At 41.8% G+C, this 25,425-nt stretch overlaps 1 protein-coding gene across 2 annotated transcripts; it reads left to right on the forward strand.

Moving 5' to 3' along the window:
- Positions 1 to 41: 41 nt before the first annotated feature.
- LOC112221073 (BTB/POZ domain-containing protein KCTD8-like) lies at positions 42 to 24,798 on the forward strand. Of its 2 annotated transcripts, none has more exons than XM_024383165.2 (2): positions 42 to 1,299; positions 23,360 to 24,798. In XM_024383165.2, exons 1-2 carry the CDS (start codon positions 477 to 479, stop codon positions 23,857 to 23,859), a joined length of 1,323 nt encoding a protein of 440 aa, XP_024238933.1. In that variant the 5' UTR covers positions 42 to 476; the 3' UTR covers positions 23,860 to 24,798. The 2 variants fall into 2 exon arrangements, 1 of the variants encoding a protein (XP_024238933.1); XR_002948971.2 differs by lacking the exon at positions 42 to 1,299 and adding an exon at positions 8,296 to 8,583 and having other exon boundaries at positions 23,360 to 23,446.
- The last annotated feature ends 627 nt before the right edge of the window (positions 24,799 to 25,425 follow it).

Consider the following 25,425-nt stretch of genomic DNA (forward strand, 5'->3'; position numbering starts at 1 on the left):
CCTTTCACACAGAGGATTATGTCATCATGGTTTCCCCCAGACTCTGGACAAATGATGCTGGGAGTCGCTCAGAGGGATTTTTTTCTCCTCTATCGCTCTCTCCTGGCATTTGCTCTCTCCATTAGTGAGGTGACAGTGGCTGGGGGAACGGATGCACTGTCTCCATCTTTTCTCTCTTTCTCTCTCTCTCTCTCTCTCTCTCTCTCTCTCTCTCTCTCTCTCTCTCTCTCTCTCTCTCTCTCTCTCTCTCTCTCTCTCTCTCCTCAGCTAATTCTAACAGCAGGGATGTAGTCCTCTGTCTCTTTCAAACTTCAGCACCGGCTATGCTGTGAACTCCTTGGTGACCGCTGTTGATTCTATTGGGACCTTTTCTTCTCTTGCTCTTCACTGAGCTTGTTTGAGAGGATCTATACCTTAATGAGTTTGGAAGGGGAGGTGTTTGATTTTGCTCTATAACCTGGTGGAACTACGGGACCATGGCCATGAAGGAAACCATTCTGCCCATCAGCGAGGTGTCCGCCCCGGCCCCGCCCCCGACCCCAGAGGTGGTGGAGCTAAATGTGGGTGGCCAGGTGTACGTCACCAAGCGCTCTACCCTGGTCAGTGTGCCCGACACCACCCTGCACGCCATGTTCGCCCGGTGCCCACCGCGGGAGCTGCCGAGGGACAGCCGAGGTCGATTCTTCATCGACCGCGATGGCTTCCTGTTCCGCTACGTGCTGGACTTCCTGCGAGACCGCCAGCTAGTGCTGCCCGATCACTTTCCCGAGCGCGAGCGTCTGCAGCGGGAGGCTGAGCACTTCCAGCTGGGCGAGCTGCTGCGCCTCCTGGGGCCCCGCGTAGGTTCCAAGCAGGGCTCCATGAACGATGAGGGCTGCCACAGCGACATCGAGGAGAGCTCGCAAAGCAGCGAGTACCCCACAGGTCGAACCTCGACTTCCTCAGACAAGAGGTCAGGGTTCATCACCATCGGCTATAGGGGCTCCTACACTACAGTGCGAGACAACCAAGCCGACGCCAAGTTCCGACGCGTGGCACGGATCATGGTGTGCGGACGCATCGCCCTGGCCAAAGAGGTGTTTGGGGAAACACTGAACGAGAGCCGTGACCCCGACAGGCCGCCGGAGAAGTACACTTCGCGGTTTTACCTCAAGTTCACCTACCTGGAGCAGGCATTTGACCGGCTTTCTGAGGTGGGCTTTACAATGGTGGCGTGTAACTCCACGGGAACAGCCGCTTTTGTCAACCAGTACAGGGACGACAAAATCTGGAGCAGCTACACGGAGTACATCTTCTTCAGTAAGTGACTTCTCACCCATTCACTAACATACATATTGGATAGGTGGGTCCAACATGTTTTCTCAGGTTTTAGAAGTATTGTGTAACATTATTCTTTACATTTGGAAAGATTGAATGAATTGCCTACCTTTTCTGACTTGGATTGTACATGCTATTGAAGGTAAATAATAGCCTTCTCTCTCTGTGGTTCAAAGTAATCCCATTACCAGCTTCTGCACTTTCCTTGAGAATAGCCTTCCTGTGTGGTCCAGCAATGACGGCCGCTGATCCGGGCAAACATGGACGCTAGAGTCAGCATGGGTTTGAATACGGGCCCACTGCCCTTTGACTCACCCTTCCCCGTCTTTCAAACACTGTTCTATCTCTTCAATAAAGCTCATAAATTACGTAAAGAATGTGGGACTGCCCCACCCTCCCTGTTTCTCTCATCAGTTGGAAATGTTTTCCAAATCACAGCAGGTAGGTAAAAGAGAGAATAGATTAAAGGGAAAGGTGTGTGAGAGTAACATACAGTTTCATTGTAAGAAGAATGATTGAAGGACCAAAAACTTCTTGAGGGCTGTAGATACAGAGCATTTGGATAGTATTCAGACCCCTTGACTTTTTCCACATTTTGGTACGTTACAACCTTATTCTGAAATGGATTAAATGGTTATTTTTTTCTCCTCATCAATCTATACACAATACCCCATGACAAGCAAAAAAAGGTTTTTAGAAATTTCTGTAAATCTATTAAATATTTTAAACTGAAATATTATGTTTACATAAGTATTCAGACCCTATAATCAGTACTTTTTTGATGCGCCTTTGGCAGCAATTTGACAGCCTCAAGTTTTCTTAGGTATGACGTTACAAGCTTGGCACACCTTTATTTGGGGAGATTCTCCCATTCTTCTCTGCAGATCCCCTCAAGCTATGTTAGGTTGGGGAGCGTGGCTGCATAGCTAAATTCAGGTATCTCCAGGAATGTTCGATCGGGTTCAAGTCCGGGTTCTGGCTGGGCCACTCAATGACATTCAGAGACTTGTCCCGAAGCCACTCCTGCGCTGTCTTGGCTGTGTGCTTAGGGTCATTGTCCTGTTGGAAAGTGAATCTTTGCCCCAGTCTGAGGTCTTGAGAGCCCTGGAGGAGGTTTTCATCAAGGATCTCTTTGCACTTTGCTCTGTTCATCTTTCCCTTGATCCTGACTAGTTTATCACTTCCTGCCACTGAAAAACATCCCCACAGTATGATGCTGCCACCACCACCATGCTTCACTGTAGGGATGGTGCCAGGTTTCCTCCAGACATGACGCTTGGCATTCAGGCCAAAGAGTTCAATCTTGGTTTCATTAGACCAGAGAATCTTGTTTCTCATGATCTGAGAGTCCTTTAGGTGCCTTTTGGCAAACTTCAAGCAGGCTGTCATGTGCCTTTTAGTGAGGAGTTGCTTCCGTCTGGCCAGTCAACCATAAAGGCCTGATTGGTGGAGTGCTGCAGAGATGGTTGTCCTGCTGGAAGGTTCATGGTCAGAGGAACTCTGGAGCTCTGTCAGAGTGACCATCGGGTTTATGGTCACCTCCCTGACTGCGGTCATATCTTGGAAGAGTCTTGGTGGTTACAAACTTTTCCATTTAAGAATTATGGAGGTCAATGTGTTCTTGGGGACCTTCAATGCTGCAGAAATGTTTTGGTACCTGTCCCAAGATCTGTGCCTCGACACAATCCTGTCTCAGAGCTCTACGGACAATTCCTTCGACCTCATGGCTTGTTTTCTTTTGCTCTGACATGCACTGTCAACCATGGGACCTTATATAGACAGGTGTGTGCCTTTCCAAATCATGTCCAATCAATTGAATTACCACAAGTGGACTCCAATCAAGTCGTAGAAACATCTCAAGAATGATCAATGGAAACAGGATGCACCTGAGCTCAATTTTGAATCTCATAGCAAAGGGTCTGAATAGTTACAGGGACTTGCAAAAGTATTCATCCCCCTTGGAGCTTTTCCTATTTTGTTGCATTACAACATGTAATTTAAATGGATTTTTATTTGGATTTCATGTAATGGACATTAAAAACAATGTCCAAATTGGTGAAGTGGAATGAAAAAAAGTACTTGATTAAAAAAAAAACGGAAAAGTGGTGTGTGTATATATATTCACCCCTATGAATCCCCTAAATAAGATCTGGTGCAACTAATTACCTTCAGAAGTCACATAATTAGTTAGATTGCACACAGGTGGGCTTTAATTAAGTGTCACATGATCTGTCACAAGATCTCAGTATATATACACCTGTTCTGAAAGGTCCCAGAGTCTGCAACACCACTAAGCAAGAGGAACCACCAAGCAAGTGAGACCATGAAGCTCTCCAAATAGGTCAGGGACAAAGTTGTGTAGAAGTACAAATCAGTGTTGGGTTATAAAACATATACGAAACTTTGAACATCCCACGGAACACCACTAAATCCATTGATAAAAAACATGGCACCACAACAAACCTGCCAAGAGAGGGCTGCGCACGAAAACTCACAGGCCGGGCAAGGAGGGCATTTATCAGAGAGGCAACAAAGAGACCAAAGATAACCCTGAAGGAGCTACAAAGCTCCACAGCGGACATTGGAGTATCTGACCATATGATCACTTTAAGCTGTACACTCCACAGAGCTGGGCTTTACGAAAGAGTGGCCAGAAAAAAAGGTATTGCTTAAAGAAAAAAAATAAGCAAACATGTTTGGTGTTCGCCAAAAGGCATGTGGGAGACTACCCAACCATATGGAAAAAGGTACAAAGGTCAGATGAGACTAAAATTGAGCTTTTTGGCCATCAAGGAAAACGCTATGTCTGGTGTAAACCTAACACCTCTCATGACCCCGAGAATACCATCCCCCACAGTGAAGCATGGTGGTGGCAGCATCATGCTGTGGGGATGTGTTTCATCGGCAAGGACTGGGAAGCTGATCAGATTTGAAGGAATGATGGATGGCTCTAAATACAGGGAAATTCTTGAGAGAAACCTGTTAGTCTTCCAGAGATTTGAGACTGGGACAGAGGTTCACCTTCCAGCAGGACAGTGACTTTAAGCATACTCCTAAAGCAACACTCGAGTAGTTTAATGGGAAACATTTAAATGTCTTGGAATGGCCTAGTCAAAGCCCAGACCTCAATCCAATTGAGAATCTGTGGTATGACTTAAAGATTGCTGTACACCAGCAGAAACCATCCAACTTGAAGGAGCTGGAGCAGTTTTGCCTTGAATAACGGGCAAAACTCCCAGTGGCTAGATGTGCCAAGCTTATAGAGACATACCCCAAGAGATTTGTAGCTGTAATTGCTTTAATTGTACTTTTTTTGTCTTATTTCTGGTTTGTTCCACAATATAAAATATTTTGCATCTTCAAAGTGGTAGCCATGTTGTGTAAATAAAATGATACAACCCCCCCAAAAATCTATTTTAATTCCAGGTTCTAAGGCAACAAAATAGAAAAAATGCCAAGGGGGTGAATACTTTTGCAAGCCACTGTATGTAAATAACGTTTTTTTGTTTTTTAATTTGTAAAACATTCGCAAAAATGTATAAAAAAACATTTTTTGCTTTGTCATTATGGGGTATTGTGTGTATATTGATGAGGGGGGGAAAAACAATTTAATACATTTTAGAATAAGATGAATTAACTTAACAAAATGTAGAAAAGTCAACGTTTTGGTATAGTGTGTCTGGGGGTGAGGTGTGAGGTGTGTCTGGGGAATAGGGAATGAAATGGGGGGGAAACAACCAAGGAAGTGCATAAGGTCAGGCAAATCCTAACGGATTGGAACAGTCTAATCAATACAAATAAATCATGACAAATAGGTGTGTGTGTGTGTGTGTGTGTGTGTGTGTGTGTGTGTGTGTGTGTGTGTGTGTGTGTCTTTGAGTCTGCATGTGTGTTTCTATGCCTGCACAGGTGTTAATGAAGACAAAATGGCCAGTCTATATATTGACCGTATACAGTTCCAGACATTTTGCTCCCTGACTTGTCACCCTTTTTCACTCTCCCGGTCACATGTCCCTGCTGGTAACAAAGAATTTGGTCCCTTTGGACGTGAAGGCTTTGACAGGAGAGGGGGAGGCTTGATTTTGTCTGTTCATTCTAAAACGAGATGAAGAAACACAGAATATATTTCAGTTTTGTAAATACACCACCAAGATATTATTTTGTTTCCTTTTTAAGCAATGGAGTCAGTACAAGATCAATGACATCTACAACAGAATACACAGTTAGAATTTTTTATGGAGTAACATTTTTGAAATAGACCAATTGGGAATGAGTCCAAACCGGTGCTAACATTCAATAAAAAAGATAGTTTGTGAAAAGTAGCTCTATCATGCCAAGATATGGCAGAGAGGGCTCAGAGGCATCGTCTAAAAATCTTCCATGGGAGGTGTTTTATTTTGAAGGAAGCACAGATGCCAACATAACACATGTAGAGTATGCGAGAACACTCCATTGGTGGGGGGGCGACATATCTGACATATCAATGCATCTTACCCCATTCCCCGTGAAGGCACATGGTACTGTTTAACACTTTTGAAAGTGCTAGAGGGTGTGAATATGCAGGGGGGTAATGGATGGGGTGACGAAGCAAAAGTGCATCCGAGGAACTCGAGGTCAACGGTAGCCGCTGACAAATGCCTGTCTGGCTCAGAGGTTGAGGAGGCTGTTTCGATTGGGTTATTTTCATCTAAACTTTTCCTCCTCTCGATGGACGTGTTGGCAGTGTTGTACACACTTCTCACTTCTCTCCGCTGAAGGTGATCCGCCTGTGTGATCCTGCTTGGGTCTTGCATAATTCATTAGCTTCTCTGCAACGTGGCATTGTATTGATATTTATGAGGGATCAAGCTTTTATTCCTGTGCGATGTTGGAACATCACTGCCATAACAAGCAGATTTTCCCCCTGTTGAATACAGTATAAGCATTGAGCTGCTATTATGCTTAAGGATCGGCTAACTCCTCAACATGTGTGTTAATTGTATTCTGTTGTTGTTCTAAAGATCATTTGATACACTTTTCACGACAAGAAAATGCTAGATAAGCCTATAGGTACATAGTGGCATGTTACAGAATATTAAATTACAACAATAACGTAATAAAAATGAATCATTTATATTATATTTATATTATATTAACCATGTAAAAAAAATTGTGCAGGCACATTGTTTGTTTGCACATTATGAATATACCGTATTTATGCTTCAAATGTTCTATACTACAATATCCAATTCAACACAGATATACAGTACATTCGGAAAGTATTCAGACCCCTTGACTTTTTCAAAATTTTCTTACGTTGCAGCCTTATTCTAAAATTGAAAAAACTGAGATATCTAATTTACATCCTGTTTGCATCCTATTTGCATCTTGTTTCCATTGATCATCCTTGAGATGTTTCGATAACTTGATTGGAGTCCACCTGTAGTAAACTCAAATGATTGGACATAATTTGGAAAGGCACACACCTGTCTATATAAGGTCCAACAGTTGACAGTGCAGTGACAGTGGCCTCTATCATTCTTAAATGGAAGAAGTTTGGAACCACAAAGACTCTTCCTAAAGCTGGACGCCCGGCCAAACTGAGCAATCGGGGGAGAAGATGATCAAAAATGATCAGCCTACACTAAACCCCTAAAATGAAGCAGCTAAATTGAATTTTAAACCCCAAATCTATTTTGCATGAAGAAACAACCTGTCATTCATCACAAACTTTGTGAATATCTGGGTTTTCCCTCTTCACAATGCAGAAAGACTGCATATAATCAGTGGACACCATTCGTTTTTATTACAACACACCTGTCATAATTATCTTCTTTAATAATAATAAACCTCTACTTTATTATTATTACTGCTAACTGTACTGTGTGGGTGTAAACATATATTTTTTAGCAAGAGATATCACTTGTATAGCCTAAGAAAGTAGCATAAATTTGCAGAAAGTAGTTTTGAATGCATTTTATTGAAGGGAAACAATAAGTCTTGAACATTTTTGGCAACATTGTGAAATATTCCAATAAACTGTACAATGAGGAATTATACTACAAAATACTAGTCTTCTTCCATTTTTTTAACCATTGCCCCCACCCACAAGGTGTGGGTGAATGGAAAAAACTCCCCAAATACAGGTGTGCCAAGCTTGTAGCATTATACCCAAGAAGACTTGAGGCTGTAAACGCTGGCAAAGTTTCTTCAACAAAGTACTAAGTAAAGGGTTGTAAACCTGTTTTTAAGTAAACCTGTTTTTAAGTCATCATTATGGGGTGTGTGTAGAATGATGAGATTGAAAAAACAATTTAATCCATTTTAGAATAAGGCTGTAACATAAGAAAATGTGGAAAAGGTCAAGGAGTCTGAAGACTTTCCTAATGCACTGTATTAGCTCTAAACTTGCTCTGTATAGATACTTTATGGAAAAGGTGGTGATTGGTCCATTTCCAGCTTGACATTTAATGGCAAGAAAAGTCTAAAAAGACAAGAGAGACAATATTGTCTAAGATATATTCTGACCATACAAAACATTAAGAACACCTTCCTAATATTGAGTTGCACCCCCTTTTGCCACCAGAACAGCCTCAATTCATTGGAGCAATGACTCTACAAGGTGTTGAAAGCATCCCACAGGGATGCTGTCCCATTTTGACTCCAATTTGATTTGATTTGATTTGATGTTTCCACAGTTGTGTCAAGTTGGCTGGATGTCCTTTGGGTGGTGGACCACTCATGATACACACTGGAAATGGTTGAGTGTGAAAAACCCAGCAGCATTGCAGTTCTTGACACAAACCAGTGTGCCGTTCACCTACCACCATACCCTGTTAAAAGGCATTTAAATATTTTGTCTTGCCCATTCACCCTTTGAATGGCACACATACACAACCCATGTCTCAATTGTCTCAAGGCTTAAAAATCCTTCTTTAACCTGTCTCCTCCCCTTCATCTACTCTGATTGGAGTGGATTTAACAAGTGACATCAATTAGGGATCATAGCTTTCACCTGGTCAGTCTATGTGGAAAGAGCAGGTCTTCTTCATGTTTTGTTTTAAAATTAAACTAGGAAGCATTGACCATGATGTCGAACAGCTCCATTTAACCATGTTAAAGAGATACTGCGAGATTCTGGCAACCTAGCCTCTAGCTTACCCCACCGTACCTGTAGACGTCCATTCGCTAACACTAGTCAGCATTGCCTTGTGTAACTACCTCTACCTTCCTTTGTACTGCACCCAGAGACATACAAATAGTATCCAAGAGTTCATCTGAGTCTAGGTAAGTAGAAAAGCTTAATTGCCAGAATATCGCAGTATCGCTTTAAAAGCTTTACATTTTTCAAACCATTAAGTTTAGCATTTACCAGACTTGAAAGCATTCAATAAGAAAGCTTTTTCCAACACTGAAACATCCATCCCAACTCAGGCATTATAGACTTGTAACCTTTATTCCTGAACCAGACTGCAACACCTTACTATTCCCCTTACCATGCCCCTTACCATGCCCCTTACCATGCCCCTTACCATGACCCTTACCATGACTCTTACCATGCCCCTTACCATGACTCTTGCCATGTCCCTTACTATTCCCCTTACCATGCCCCTTACCATGACCCTTACCATGACCCTTACCATGACCCTTACCATGCCCCTTACCATGACTCTTGCCATGTCCCTTACTATTCCCCTTACCATGACCCTTACCATGACCCTTACCATGTCCCTTTCCATGCACCTTACCATGCATTAATACATTATACATGCTGTTATGGTTTAGCAATTTCACAATTTGTTTCTCAGACCAAAAATATTGATTGCCAATGTCTCTGATCTGAAGAAGGTCAATAGACAGAAACGTTGGCAATAAACTAGAATACATATGTGAAATTGTGCAATATTTTGTGTGCAGTATTGCAATATTTGTGCCATATTGTTTTCTTTTGAATCATGTTCCATGCTCCAGCATAATGCAAACTTATTCTTGACATTGTATTCTTAGATAAAACGCATAGCCTTTTCAAGAGCTTGGTTCTATAAGGTTCTATCTGCATTTTTGTCAACATTTAGTAACTGACAGCCTCGTTCTGTTCTATGTTCTCTACCTATATAGTACTTTAAATACCCCAATTGATGTTATTAAGGTCAAAATAATAATAGATAAAAATAGCTGACACCATTCAAACCAATGAGGGTTTGGAATTTTAAAGACCATTATCTTAGGATCATCTTTTTGCAGACATAACCGTTTAGTCTAGCTCCCCTTTATTTGGTTGTAGATTTTCCTCATACACTAGCTGCTATCTCACAGAGACCTTGCACGTACGAACACACACACACACTTTTGCTCAACAAATCATCATGTTCAATTACTTCTAAGGAGGTAAACATCTTTGCCAGGGACATACAGGGAGTGAAAACCCCTAGTCGGTCCCTATCACAGGCCATTGTTATCTACAGCCCTACATATACTGCACACTGCGAACAGTTCTCAAATCTGTTCTCAAATATGTACTGCACATTAGGCCTATGTTCTTCAGCTATATTAATGTCCTACATTTTATCATTGATATGTCTTCAACACATTTATTTTCAATACAGTTTGGGTGGTTAGAGTTCTTGTTTGATTCATAGTCCTGAAGAGTCTGCTAGCAAAGTTCCAACAAGAAGAGAAAATAATTCCCTCACATCAGAGATGTCAGTTAAAGGAGGAATGATGCACCAGATGTTTTCAGACCTGAAACATTTTGAGAAGCCCACGTTCCAGGCCATGTGTTGTGTTGATTCAGCTATATGCTCAATCCCCAAATCAATGGAAAAGATGAGCACCACATATCTCCAGATTTTATTTGGTGCATAGCTGCATCTACACTATTGATGGTGTGGGACGTGGGTTCATCATGATGGTGTGAGACGTGGGTTCATCATGATGGTGTGAGACCTGGGTTCATCATGATGGTGTGAGACCTGGGTTCATCATGATGGTGTGGGACGTGGGTTCGTCACGATGACGTGGGACGTGGGTTCGTCACGATGACGTGGGACGTGGGTTCGTCACGATGACGTGGGACGTGGGTTCGTCACGATGACGTGGGACGTGGGTTCGTCACGATGGCGTGGGACGTGGGTTCGTCACGATGGCGTGGGACCTGGGTTCGTCACGATGACGTGGGACGTGGGTTCGTCACGATGACGTGGGACGTGGGTTCGTCACGATGGCGTGGGACCTGGGTTCGTCACGATGGTGTGTGACGTGGGTTCGTCACGATGGTGTGTGACGTGGGTTCGTCATGATGGTGTGTGACGTGGGTTCGTCATGATGGTGTGTGACGTGGGTTCGTCATGATGATGTGGGTTCGTCATGATGGCATGGGACCTGGGTTCATCATGATGGCATGGGACCTGGGTTCATCATGATGGCATGGGACCTGGGTTCATCATGATGGCGTGGAACCTGGGTTCATCACGATGGCGTGGAACCTGGGTTCATCACGATGGCGTGGGACCTGGGTTCATCACGATGGCGTGGGACCTGGGTTCATCACGATGGCGTGGGACCTGGGTTCATCACGATGGCGTGGGACCTGGGTTCATCACGATGGCGTGGGACCTGGGTTCATCACGATGGCGTGGGACCTGGGTTCATCACGATGGCGTGGGACCTGGGTTCATCACGATGGCGTGGGACCTGGGTTCATCACGATGGCGTGGGACCTGGGTTCATCATGACAGCAGACTACTTTTGGGGTCTAAAAGCATCTTACAAACTGTGATTTTGGACTGTTATGTCGATTTAAGACAAACGGAAAACCAAAATGTTAATCTATTGCCTTATGGTCTGAGTTTTGCAGAGCGCATCCTAGAACTGTTGTGACACAGTACGATTTGCATGCAGATTTTATTTTGATACTCATTTTTTTTCTGCCATGCCAAGCAAAACGCCAACAAACACCGACCTAGAGGCATGACAGAGAAGGTTGTTTTATGCAGTGACATTCTTCAACATAACCGTTATTGATTGAGAGGGTAATCGTTTAAATGTCACAGATGCAACCCTGGGACAATGACAAATGTGGTGGGACTCCCGGCACGACTAGCCAAATGATGGATTTCGTCGGAGGTCAGGTGACAGGCGGGCAGGCCACCGGGTGGGAAGTTGGCTTTCTCTTCCGTTCGCTCACTCCCTAAACTTCACACCATTTCCCCCGCTCATCAACATTGCGAAGTGAATGATGCATTCTCCCAAGCGTTGAATGAGATTATTTGGCCGTCTTCTGTAGATAACAAACCTACAGGGTTTTTCCTGCTTTGTGTGGCAATGCGGTTTCTCAACTAAATAAGGCTTGCAATCCCTTTCATTAATTTAGATAAGCATTCAGGGTAGGCGCTGAGACAGGTAGTTGATTCTCCATGCAAAACAAATAATCCCAATTCCCAACAGCTCATTTGATTAGCTATTGTTGTCCTTTGGAATTGTCCTTGAAAGAGAGAAGGAGAACAATAGGATCGTTTATACCATGGAATTGAGAGAGAGAACAACAGGAGAGTTCTTAGCTGCATACCAAAACAAGTGTCGGAGCTGCCATTTTGCTGAACAACGAAATACCAAATTCTAATTTTAAGCGCTGGAGATTTTTATCAAGCAAATGCCAGTGGACTACGATGGTCTTTATCCGCCAAAGTCTCATTAATTAGGCAGAAAGCTGTCCGATAACACGCCTGAAAGATAATGACAGTGGCGGCAGCCACTTTGACTGTCGTTTAAGTCCAGATAGACACCAGGAATTTAAGTAGTCATGACCAAGTAGTAGAGTCATTGTGGACTCTACCGGACCATGAAAATGGACACAGATGGGGATGTTCCATGTGCAAGATTAGGAGAGGGAAGCATGAGTGAACACAATATGTTTACACCATTTCCATGTGCATTATTTCTAGGACATTGTTTTGCCCCCAGAGAGAATACTAGCTTGTGAGGCCATCTGCTCCCCCAGACTTCCACTACAACACAGGTTGTGAGCCTATGCGTGAACACATTAGTGCTTAGTGCTTTCATTGGAATTGGATGTTTACTAGCAGGATTTGAACTTGTTTCGATAGCCATTGCTACTACAGAGTACATATGCACATTGATTTACAGATTACAGGCGGCTTTAGTCTTTAATCTGTGTAAGATAAATGTTGGACCATAGTACTTAAAAAGTTAACTGCCACCTACCTGTCTGGAAACACCCTGCTGAGAATGTACTGCAAGTGAAATTCAAATGCTCAAATAGGAGGATAAAACCATCCTCCTCTTCCTCAATACACCAGTCTTCACTGAAAGACATGTATTCAACATAATGTCTATCGTGCTGAAGTACAGAAACAACCTGTATGTTGTGCCCTAAGGCTTGGCCATGCTCCTGCTCTGTCTCTGTTTAGGCTAAAGCCATTTCCCCATGGCCATCACTGCTACAGAATCTTCATCTGTTTTTTTTATTCCATACACTTCCTTTCTTTCCCCAACTCACCCGCTGAGAGATAGGAAGACCTGCATTTCAATTATAGATTGGTATCACACTCAACTCCTTCTTTTCTCAAATCCCTTTTCACTTGACAAAGGCCAAAACCTGCTCCATTGTTTCAGTCTCTTGATGAGGCCTCTGCTTTCCCTTTTGATACTTTGCCTCTATTCAATGAATTAGTCAGGTGGACTGAACATTCTGACCATCTTTAAAATCATTATATCTCTATATTTGTGTTCTTTATTCCTGCTATAGAAGTCTGTTATCTACAATCTACAATCTACAATTTTTTCATGTCATATCTCTTTATTTCAACCATTACGCAAATGTAATTACTGTGATATATTATCCACAATATTTCTTTCAAAACATTCACTTCATCCCAAATCTCAAACGCAATGTTTTTATTTATTTTAACCCATATTTTACCCTCAGTTGACTGAGAACCCATTCTCATTTACAGCAACGACCTAGGGAATAGTTACTGGGGAGAAGAGGGGAGATGAATAAGCTAATTGGAAGCTGGGGATGATTAGGTAGCCATGATGGTATGAGGGTCAGATTGGGAATTTAGCCAGTGGTTAACGCTCATACTCTTACGTTAAGTGCCATGGGATCTTTAGTGACCAAAGAGAGTCAGGACACTCCTTTAACTTCCCATCTGAAAGACAACACCCTACACAGGGCAATGTCCCCAATCACTGCCCTGGGACATTGTGATCTTTTTTTTATCTGAGGAAAGAGTGCCTTCTACTGGCCCTCCAACACTAGTTCCAGCAGCATCCAGGGACCGACCAGGATCGAACCCTGCTTACCTTCAGAGTCAAGCCAGCAGTGGGCTGCAGGGGTGTCTGCTGCTGGCCAGTGTCGAATAGGGAATTGCATTCAAATGATGTGCTTTTCCTTTTTCACTTCACTATTTGCTTGAGAGATTATTATTATTATTTTTTTTACATCTCTCAGGATGGCCAACTGTTGTTCTGAGAGCATTCAGCTTTCCTACCTTCTTATTAAGATTCACCACTGGCTTTTCAACATAATTGCACCTTTCATTCTTAGCGCACATCTACAAGTACTGTAATTTGCCTCCATTTCTTGGCTGTGCACTCAATGAAGCGTTATCGGGAGCACTTATATAATGATTTGTTCAACACTTGATTAGATAATAGATGTCTTGCTTAGCCGTTGGTGTGCTTTCTCGCATATCTCACTTGTCACCGGGGCTATTTTTGGATACGGTGTCCATTTGTAGAAGCTGGTCTGAAAGGTTTTTAAAGTGTCAAGTGCTTCTTAACCAAGGAATCATGCTGTCATTATATGCAAATCAAGTATTATATGCATTATATTCAAATCAAGCATGACATTTTAAAGTGGAAATTACAATCTTTAGAAGACTTTTTAAACCTAGAATATACTTCAAGTTTCCATTTCCCGCTGTGCAGTAAAATTTGCAGTAACAAAAGGGATCAAATTAAGATCCTACATCTGTACTATGAATCACTGACTTGTATTATTGTACTTATGTGATTATCAAACCTTTCACCAACCTTTTATCTACCTTTGGCCCATAATTAGCTGAGTCAGTGCTGTTCCTCAAAGTTACAAAACAAATTGGCCTACCATTTTATTTTTAGGTCCTTTACATTCTCAATGTCCCAATGTCATCGGAGAAGGGCGGTGGCATCAGTTGTCCTATTTCAATACTGACTGATACCCACCTGGTTAGCCTGTCTCCACTGTCCCCAGGGCTCAATGATTATTGTGCAGCCCTGACAAAGACTGTCCCAGAGAATCGATCTGAAACACGAAGACTCAGCAGGGAGTTATATGGGAGAGCTATAGGAAACAAGATCCTTTATTGGGAGGGTTGAGATTGGACTCAGTTCAATAGTAGATCGCCAGTTTGTCCTTGGATGTGAATCTCGGACACTTTGATTTAGGTGTGGTTTTGTACATATTGCTGTAACACTGTTCTGATTGACATGACAGCTGTCCTTTCCTATTAAGATAACCCTATGTCCTAAAGCATAAGACTAAATATACAGTTGAATAATTGTTTTCATTGGTTGTGGTAGTGTTATTAGGTTTTACTATGTGTTATGCAAGCTTTACCAAGGTGTTGTGTTACCTTATTGACAGTGTTAGGAAAGCCGTATGCAAACATATCAAGTGTTACAGAAGTAGCTAAAATGTGTCAGTTGGCCCAAAATATTATTCTTATGGCTGAGTTTTATCAAACCTGCTATAGAAATATCTATGCGTCTTTGATTACATGCACTATATTTTATTTTACACTTCAGTCATTTAGCAGATGCTCTTATCCAGAGGTGCCTTCAACTACAGTAGCCAGTAGGTAAAACAATAATTTAATAAAAACTTTAATCAAAATAGCTGCTATCCAATAACACTCCTGCCTATGCACATACTACTCTTATTCAGAAAACTGGAACATCTACCGTAGAGTGGTCTACTTGCTATTAATTACAGTACCACAAACCATTCTGCATTTTTATTTGAGTTATATGAAGGTATGTTAACACTCTATGTTCCCGATTTAATACTGTAATGTGGTTTTGATTGAACAGCATCCCTAAGCCTTATCGAGATAGACTACCATCTGCTTCAGAGAGTGTGCCAAGACCCTTCAAGAACCATCCCACACAAAAGACCATTGATGACTGCTTGGCTGTACAGTAATAGAGGCTTTCTCTTAGTGAGGTAGTAAACCTTGAATGCTCTATTCACCTGAACTCCACTTGTCCCTATTGAAAAGCGAGGAAGGCACATTTTCTGAAGGGATAGTTTTGTCTGTCACCCAAATGGCTTCCTATTCCCTACATAGTGGACTACTTTTGACAGGGGCCCTATGGGCTACACATAGGGCATAGGGTGCCATTTCTGACGAAGCCTTTGTCGAACAAGATGGAAGAGTTGAAGAAGAACTCAAAGGGAGGGCCTTACTCCTCTTATGACATGCTATTTGTCTAATGGAGTTGCATTTTCTCCTCTGATGTACTGGCTCTCTATCTCTACTGGACACTCTATTAGCTTGACTTTAGTTGTCTAAGCATTGAGAGTAAGTTATTTATGCTCTATTTTCAAATCAGATGGGAGACAGTGGGACAGAACATTCTCTGCTTTTTTAAAGGCCCAGGGAATGTTCTACATCGACTGACCCTCTCTGCAGTCTATTGTATTATTTTCCCGTTGGTACCAGTGAGAGCAGAGAAAGACGGTAAAACCAAATCTGGCAACGATTCGATTCAATTTAAAAATTGCTGAAAGAGAGAGAGAGATTAACCATGTGCCATAGGCTATAGTTGAGCAGATGCGTTTGTAGGATTTCCACATATGGGCAGGGTTGGGTAGGTTACTTTATAAACGTAATTCGTTACAGTTACCTGTCCAAAATTGTAATTGGTTACGTAATTTTTGGATTACCCAAACTCAGTAACGTAATCTGATTACATTCCGTTACTTTTAGATTACAACCACTATCTGTAAGGCGCAAAAAGCAAAATGAAAGATCAGCAGTGTGATTCACATTAATGCACATTAATGTAGATATCAATAATAAGTGATATCCCTGTCGCCGTAGACTAAACCACTGCTGTCATCCTTACCTCTAAGTGTTTATTCAAGTTGGATAATCTTTGGATGCCGACAGCAGTCGCACCATTGGAAGACATAGCTTGGACTGTAGCCTACAAAAACCTATACCTGCTCTTGTCCTGTGATCCATCAAACACATTTGGTGTGTCATCATAGTGGCCCCTGACTTGTGGTCAGACTCGCTCAGGTGGAACAAACTTAAACTTGCACCTTTTTGAATGCTGATTTGAATGTCATTGAGAAAACAGAGAAGGATAATAATTTTTAAAAATCGGAATTTAAAAGTAATCCTCAAAGTAATCATCTAGTTTTTAAAAAGTATCTGTAATCTGATTACAATATTTTTGCTGGTAATTTAACGGATTACAGTTACCGTTTTGTTGCATTCCATTACATGTAATCCATTACTCCCCAACCCTGCATATTCCATTGGTTTGATTATTAGTCTTATCTATTCAGCAGCATTTGCTTTTAAAACTAGGTTTTTCACACAATTGTATTTAGAAATGTACAAAAGGAAAACTGCAGCCACAACCGACCATACAAATATAATCCATAGATGGAAGGTCCCGTTCAAATCAAGACTGGCAGGCATTGCTCGTGTACCCATGAGTTTAACAGTCAAAGTGCCAGGGTAAGAGGTTACAAATCCTTCTATGGATTATATCTCTATAGCCACAACACAGCAAGCTGTTCTATATTTGGCTTGCCTACTTCCCAAATTGCAGCCTTCTCAACTGTAGGCATACTGCTGACTGCCAAGATAAAGGAAAGACCTGAGTAAATTAAGGATACAAAGTATATGTTATGGAATGGGGTGCATTTCCTGGCATGGTTTAAGGCCACTTGTAGAATCTTTGCCAAGGCTCATTGAAGCTGTTCTGGCAGCTCGTGGTAGCCGAACACCCTATTAAGACACTTGGTGTTCCCTTTATTTTGGTAGTTACCTCTATGTTCTTGTGATACAATTTAATCCACAGTCATTTTTTTGGGAGAAAGCCCCTGTATTAGCGTGTGTATCAGAGAAAAAGAGAGCTGTAATTCCCAGTTTTTCTTGAGGTAGAAACATCTCTCTCTCCACACAAAGAAACTACATTGTGGGATGAGTGATCTAGGATCTAAATACTATGTCATGCGTTTCTGTGGCAGAGGCAGTCTTTGTGAATTGTAGTCACTCAGGATTCCATGATGTGTGGCGTCCCTGGGAGCTGGGCTGCTGTTCCTATTAGTGAGATAGTAAACCAAATTGGAAGCCTTTGCATTACGATGCCTTTGAGGTAAATCAGTGATTCGCAGCCTGCATGTGTTTTCTAATATGGGCATGCTGTGACCCACACAAACCCCAAGGGTGGCTGACATTTGAACACAAGCCACCGCTGCTGTTGTTTATGTAGATAATTGTTGTTGTTTTTGTTTAGATGTGCAGTGGGTAGCGGGGTGTAGTAGCGTTATCTCTGTATGTTTAATATTTGAGACATACTGTACACAGACATAATTGGCTTTGCTGAAATGCTGCCTCATGTTCTGATGCTATAAAACCAGGAGTTGTATTTAATCAAAACCATTCTACAACAAACCTGCTCTGTGGGACATCACAAAATACCTATGCTACAAAAAGACACCCTTTCACTGTCAGCATTAGTTATTTCACCTCATAAACATGCTCTAATTTATCACAATTAAGCTAATTAGCTAAATGAGGCTCAGTAACATTTCTATTTTCCTGCTGTGAAAATGTGATTGATTTTTAGCCCAGCTCTGATGACATTTGCCTAATAAACTCCTCGTTTGACCATAGCAACAGCTTCAGCAGAAGAATCCAGTTGATGAAATAGCTAGGCCTGCCCACCTGATGTTATGTTCTGATAGGCAATCTCAGAGACTCATGATTGACAACATCCTATAAAATGAAAGCTGCAGCCAGATAACCATCCATCTCTCTCACATCTTACTGTCAATCATCTTTGACTGTGTTAAATTGGTGGGAGTCATTAACTGCCGCAACAGTATGAAGCTTTGGTAACCATTACGAGATTTGGTTCAGCTTTAAATGACGTTCAGCTTTTAAACGCTTCATGAAGCCTTCATAAGTGGTACATGAATGTGTTACAAAGCATCTATAACCGTGCAGTAGGTCATGCTCTATAAATGTGGAATAAATGTGTGACATAACCATCAATGTCAAATGTGACATAACCCACTGCTTAATAAAGGCTTTATAAATCATATTAAACTGATGCTTCACAAAGCATTTATTACCTTGTCATGCATCTTGGTAAAGCATTGCAATACCAGGATATTGGGTTAGATTCCCGGGACCACCCATGTGTAAAAATGTATGCACCCTTGACTGTAAGTCGATTTGGATAAATGTAATTGTATTACTCTAAACCCTTTCTAGGTTGGCCCAACCTCTTTCCCTCTTGGGTCCATAGTCAATATTGGACTTGACCTCAACTTACAACAAAGTGCTGCGCGGCAGTTTGACACACACTCTAAAGTGCAGTCATGCACAGCAAAAAAACATTGGTAGGGCCCTTTAAAATCGGTATTTATCTTTTGCATAATTCCCTTTTTTCCCATATTCTGCTTTTGTTTTTCCAGGTTTCGGATTTTCAGTTTGTCCCATTTTTTTCACACTTTTTTTAAATAGAAAAACAACATATTTGGATTTTCTTGGAATTTCTGTGTTCACAGCAATGCTTAAATCAAAACAGGTGACCACTTTTGAGGTCTGGGAAAAATCTAAGAAACGTTGCTTGTAGCTGCCTTTGTTTCAGTGTGCATGCCCTGTTTGGTTAGCGGTGTTTCGATAGCGCAGTAAGCTCACATATAATGAGTTGGCAAATCAAATGCCCACTTGTGGTGCCACTGGACAGTGACAAACTAGTAAATAAACCTTTATTTGTTGTAATTTAAATTATTTTGTAGTATTTATATGTGTTGAGTTAGATTACAAAGCTACCTCAATCGTTAGATCAAATAATTTCGGTGACTTCACAGCAATTGCTAGCTAGCTAACAGGTCTGACAACTTTCTTTGTTGTTAGGTTGGAACCAACATGCAGTACCTCCAGCAGGCAGAGAAGCAAGAACCAATTGTCAGCCAGCTCAGGGACAAGCTACACTATTCACAGTGTAATATTCAATGTAATTGCATTGCTGGACTTTTTAAAACTTAATGTATTTGTATTGTTTAAAAAAGAAATAAAAGGAAATATGGTTTAAACTGGTCTTTAATATTTATTTATTTGAGCAGTTAATGATAATTCCTTTAGACTTTATAGTAAGCACAGTGCCACGTGATATAGAATCTTTATGGATGTGTTATGAATGACCGAATGTGTCTAATTTCAAACAAAGTATTAATGGACACCACAAAGTGTCGATAAATAGGCTTTTAGCGTTGTGCTGATTTCTGAAGGTTCTCTCATGATCAACAGGTTACTGTAGTGTGTGAGAGGTATTTAGATGGGTTGACGGACCTGCAAAGTGTGTGTGTGTGTTTCAGAACCAAGATGATTTGAACAGTCCAATCTGAGACTACCTCACCAGGTATTCCTCTGCTGTTCCCATGCTGGAGACCAGGGCTTGATTACAACCCGTTAACAATGGTGCCAACAGTTTGTGGCTGATCTTTCAGCGGGGGAGTGGGTGAATGTGTCAAAGACCTGTCTGAGCCCAGGACCCCACGGTATGGCTTCTTACATTGTTGTGTCAAAGACCTGACTGGGTCCAGGACCCCACGGTGTGGCTTGTTATATTGTTGTGTCAAAGACCTGACTGGGTCCAGGACCCCACGGTGTGGCTTGTTATATTGTTGTGTCAAAGACCTGACTGGGTCCAGGACCCCACGGTATGGCTTCTTATATTGTTGTGTCAAAGACCTGACTGGGTCCAGGACCCCACGGTGTGGCTTGTTATATTGTTGTGTCAAAGATCTGACTGGGTCCAGGACCCCACGGTGTGGCTTCTTATATTGTTGTGTCAAAGACCTGACTGGGTCCAGGACCCCACGGTGTGGCTTGTTATATTGTTGTGTCAAAGACCTGACTGGGTCCAGGACCCCACGGTATGGCTTCTTATATTGTTGTGTCAAAGACCTGACTGGGTCCAGGACCCCACGGTGTGGCTTGTTATATTGTTGTGTCAAAGATCTGACTGGGTCCAGGACCCCACGGTGTGGCTTCTTATATTGTTGTGTCAAAGACCTGACTGGGTCCAGGACCCCACGGTGTGGCTTGTTATATTGTTGTGTCAAAGACCTGACTGGGTCCAGGACCCCACGTTGTGGCTTCTTATATTGTTGTGTCAAAGACCTGACTGGGTCCAACACTCCATGGTAGGGCTCGTTATATTGTTGTCAAAGACCTGACTGGGTCCAGTAGTGCATAGTATGGCTCATTTTTGTTTTGTGCATGTTTGTGTGCTGAGGAACATGTAACTTGGTTCCAGAAGAAAGACACTTACAAATTATTTTAGATTAGGGGCCTTCATCAAGGTAAGTGTTTCTTGGTGTAACGTTGTCTCCAGGCTATTGCACACACAGTATATACTATAAGCCTTGGATATCAACCATTCAAAGTTGACCATAGTGAGAGTGACCATTGAATTCTGTAGGAGTGACCTTACTGAGTAAAGTATTTGTCATTGTCACTACTTAACACAGTCAAAAAGTCATAATTATTGCTAAACCCTGCCCACTTCAACAATTTATCTTCTTAAAATGTTATTTTAAACCTAACCCTAACTCATGAAGACCTTGTTTGATGTGTTGGTCAACCAGACCTTCTGCGCATTTGGGCAGAAGTGTCTGGGAATGAGATTAGGTGTCATGTGACTATGAACCCTTTATAAAGCGTGACATACAGTTATAGATGCTTTGCAACACATTTATGTAGTGCTTAGGAAGGCTTTATGAAGCCTTTATAAGCTGAACGTCCTTCAAAGTGGGACCAGAGATTTATAGGCCGCCTATGTATGCATTCATAAAGCCTTTATAGCAGCAACATAAGACATTTATCTGCCATAGGCTGGAATTAATATTATGAACAATGGCAAAAGATGTTATGAAGCTTGTTATGATGTGTGCTATAGATGACAGGCACATCTGTTGTCAAATGCTGGTATGTCTTATAAAACTGTTATAAAGACTTTATGGATGTTTACATTGGGGGCCTATAACACATTAACAAGCAGTAAGTATGTATGGTTATGTATGGCAATCAATAGTCAACAGTGTTAATGAGTGGCTCATTTCTAGCTCCCAGGATCATCTTATGTAGTCAGCTAGCTGGCAAATCTTATGTCACGCTGAGCTGATTTAGAACCCAGTAAGGGGCGTGCTTGCTGAGGTCTAATGGACTCCTGGTACCCTCAGAGGCAGTGTTTTATTGACAGGCCAACCGGAGAACTGGGCAGCTCTCGGATACTATTTAGGAAAATAAACAACAATGTTATTTAAGTGATTTATTTATTTTCTACAAATGTGTATTTCAATGTTTTTACAGTAAATTACAGTGCATAATCAGCTGACAATGAAAATGTTGCGTGACATTATCTATTTATTATTTTCTGCAACTGTGATGTTTTGGTCAAAAACATTTTGTAATCTACTGTACTATGCTTCAATGGTTTTAAAGCAATGGTCCTTCCTCAATGGTTGACTTCTTCAAAATGCATCAATTGATTCATGCAGTATAGAGTAACTGCAAATGATGGAGAACATAGTTCCTGGTTCAATCTTTAGCAGTTGTTGCTGAGGAAGCTGTTTGTCACAGCCAGGGAGCAAAGGTCAACTGCTCTCACTGCTTTGCAACTCAGCTGAACTCCTTTTAGTTTAACATACTGACTTAACACTTGGGTGCACTTTTTAGTGCTCCACTGACAGGGATTTCATGCTGGGTGCTGAGAGCCGTTAGCCTTCTTACTGTAACCGTTCTTGTTAATGCCTTGGGTCTGCAGCGTGCGGAGAGAGGGGGAGAGAGATTGGCTCAGCTAAGAGCATTTCTCATTACATTAGCTTGTTGCCTGACTAACTGTTGTGGTCATGTTTCCAACTCTGACTGTTCTACCTTGGGGGTGAATTATGTAACATGAGAATATTAGTGGAAGAATGGGCACATGTTATCTCATGTTCTTACAATGCAAGACTGGAAGATTTAAGATAGCCAACACAAAAGCCCACTAAAGTGGTGAAAAGTGTCCCGCATAACGACTACTACTTTGTGGAGAAATCTATCGAGGATGTTTTTGTTTGTTTTGTTTTTCCCCATGGGACACTTTGCAGCTACATTGTACAATCATGTCTCTTTCTCAGATAGCAGAGGATGTATTATGGGGGACACTTTGCAGCTACATCGTACAATCATGTCTGTTTCTCAGATAGCAGAGGATGTATTATGGGGGACACTGCAGCTACATCGTACAATCATGTATTTTTCTCAGATAGCAGCGGAGGTATTTTGGGGGATACTTTTAGCTACGTCGTACAGTCATGTCTGTGTCTCACTATTTTTGTCTCTCACTCAGATTTTTTTTTTCTGAAAAGTATTTACATACATTGATTTAAGTAGTTTATGGAAAATATGAAAGATTGTGCATAGATAGAATGTATGCCAAATAGTCAAGACCTTGGATAGCTGCATTTCTGACAGTGTTTCCTTAACCTATCATGGTTTAGCCCCAGCTGTTCCACTTATTTGATCTATTCCAGTAATACTGTAGCACACCTGATTCAACTGGTCAACAAATTAACAAGATGAATCAGGTGTGCATGTACTGTATTGTATTCTACTGTATTGTAATAGTTCAAATAAGTGGAAAAGCTGTGGGCACTCATGGAGAAATTAGGGGAAAACAGCAGCATGTCATACACATGTGCTCCCACTCGGTGTCTCAAGATGTGACTGACCTTGTTTCTCTGCTGTTTGTTTGGCAGGGCCGGCATTGAAGACCGTCTCCCCCAAGCAAGACTGTGAGGAGCGCAAGCAGGACAAACTGGGCACTGACAAGGGCAGCGAGAGCGGCACGTCCCTCAACGAGCTCTCCACCTCCAGCTCCGAGACCCACTCCGAGGCCACCTCACCCCAGGATGGTCCCAACCTGGGTGGGGGAGGCGGCGGGGGATCCGTGGCCCCCTGTGGAGCCCTCCAGTCCGTCTCCCGGCAGCCCAGCACACTCACCCTGGGGCGACCCTCCAAGAAGGGCTCGTCAGTGCAGTGGATGCAGCTGCCGGATAAGCGACGCAACAGCGAGCTCTTCCAGTCGCTGATGGGGCGTGAGGGTGGCCTGAGTAGGAAGAAGAACACGGAAAGACCCAGTGCAGAGGAAGAGATGAAGCAGTGCATCCAGGACTTTAACAACATCAAAATCCCACAGGCTTTCCCTGAGCGCAAGAGGCAGTGGCAGTCCGAACTACTCCAAAAGTACGGTCTATAGGGGCCACTTTCTATTCCCATCCCCATTCCACATGTGGTAGCCATCTTTGTTTGGATTCCCTCCATTTTGTCTGGTTTTAAGTGCTATGATTCCTCTAAAATGTCTGACAGTACAAATTAAGTTAAAAGGATCATCAACCAACTGTTGTTTTTGTGAAGGGAGGCCATGTTGGTAAGCACATGCATTTCAGGGGCATGTTAAAAGAAGCACAGCGGATATTCCCTTTTCTGGTATGTTGTCTCTTAAATTCTAAATTGCAATGTAGATTTCTCATACAAGCCTCAAAAGTAAAAACTGTGTGACTATGTGAAAAGTATTTTGGCTAATTTCTTTCTTTGACACCTTCAGTGACATTCCCACTCCCCTCCCTTTGGAATGGATTGAAATAGTTGTGAATGTAGATGAATGTTGTTAACGAATACGAAAAAATTGATATACTGTATACCACTAAAGACTTAATTACCATTTATTGAATTATCTACAGAGAGAATTATATGTGTTCGACATGTGAATTGTTTAAGAAGTTTTGTATTTCCAGATAATGGGAAGAGTGGAATATGTCCATTCAGTATCTACCATGGATGTCCTTTGGTGTGTTTTACTGTTGTTGTCAATGTGTGAGTAACAAGGTTTATTGCTAATTTTTTAGAATAATTCTACAATAAAATATAACATCATGTTATGACACTTTTCAGTCCAGGAACAGGCTTGATCAGTGTCAAGGAAACCATTTCTTCATGTAAAAATCCTTCAGTGCCGGGCTAAGAACGGTGAAGATGATTTCTTACAATCACTCTAGATAGATAATATTGTGTGCTGAGGGCCAAGCCTTTTTTATACAGTGTTAACTCCAAGCCGCTTTCTCTTGCTCACCCAATAACTTACGGAATTGACAAAAAAAAAAAGCTGATTACCGAGCAATGGAAAAGTCTGTTTTTTGTCATTCCCTCTTCGTTGAAAATCATTTATCTAATAAAAGTGTTGAGTAAAGATGAAAAAGCCGCTGGCTTTTTATACACCAGTTATTTTGTCAGTTATTTTGTCCGTTTTTTATTGCCAAGGTGAGAGGTTTTGTTTTAAAAGGAGACCTTTTGTTTTAAAGACATTCAATAAAATGACATGTTATGAACTCTACGAATTGCACCACAAGGCAAAAATCTAAAACAAATCCATGCTTAGTGAATTTAAGAAAACACTTTACTCAACAAATTGCTTTGACAGATGGAAATATGGTGGCGATTACATAAACACTTTGACTGTTTTACGTTTGCTATTTGAATGAGAAGATAATGAGCTTCAGAGACTGAACATGCTCCACTGAGTTTAACCCCACTCGTCTGAGTGCTGAAATGATCATCTCTTAGTCTCAAATGAGATTGCAGGTGTATCACAACAGGATTGAAGAAGTGATGTTTTCCCATCTTCTGCCAGAGACTAAACATCTGAAAATGGAAATGTGCACAATGTTTTTAGACAATTGATTATTTCACTGATGGTTGAAGAGAAACTGAATCTGAAACGGTCGGATGTGCGGTATTGATCAGAAACCAATATGGGCAATGTTGG

Source organism: Oncorhynchus tshawytscha, linkage group LG21 (assembly GCF_018296145.1).
Source record: "Oncorhynchus tshawytscha isolate Ot180627B linkage group LG21, Otsh_v2.0, whole genome shotgun sequence".
NCBI lineage: Eukaryota > Metazoa > Chordata > Actinopteri > Salmoniformes > Salmonidae > Oncorhynchus > Oncorhynchus tshawytscha.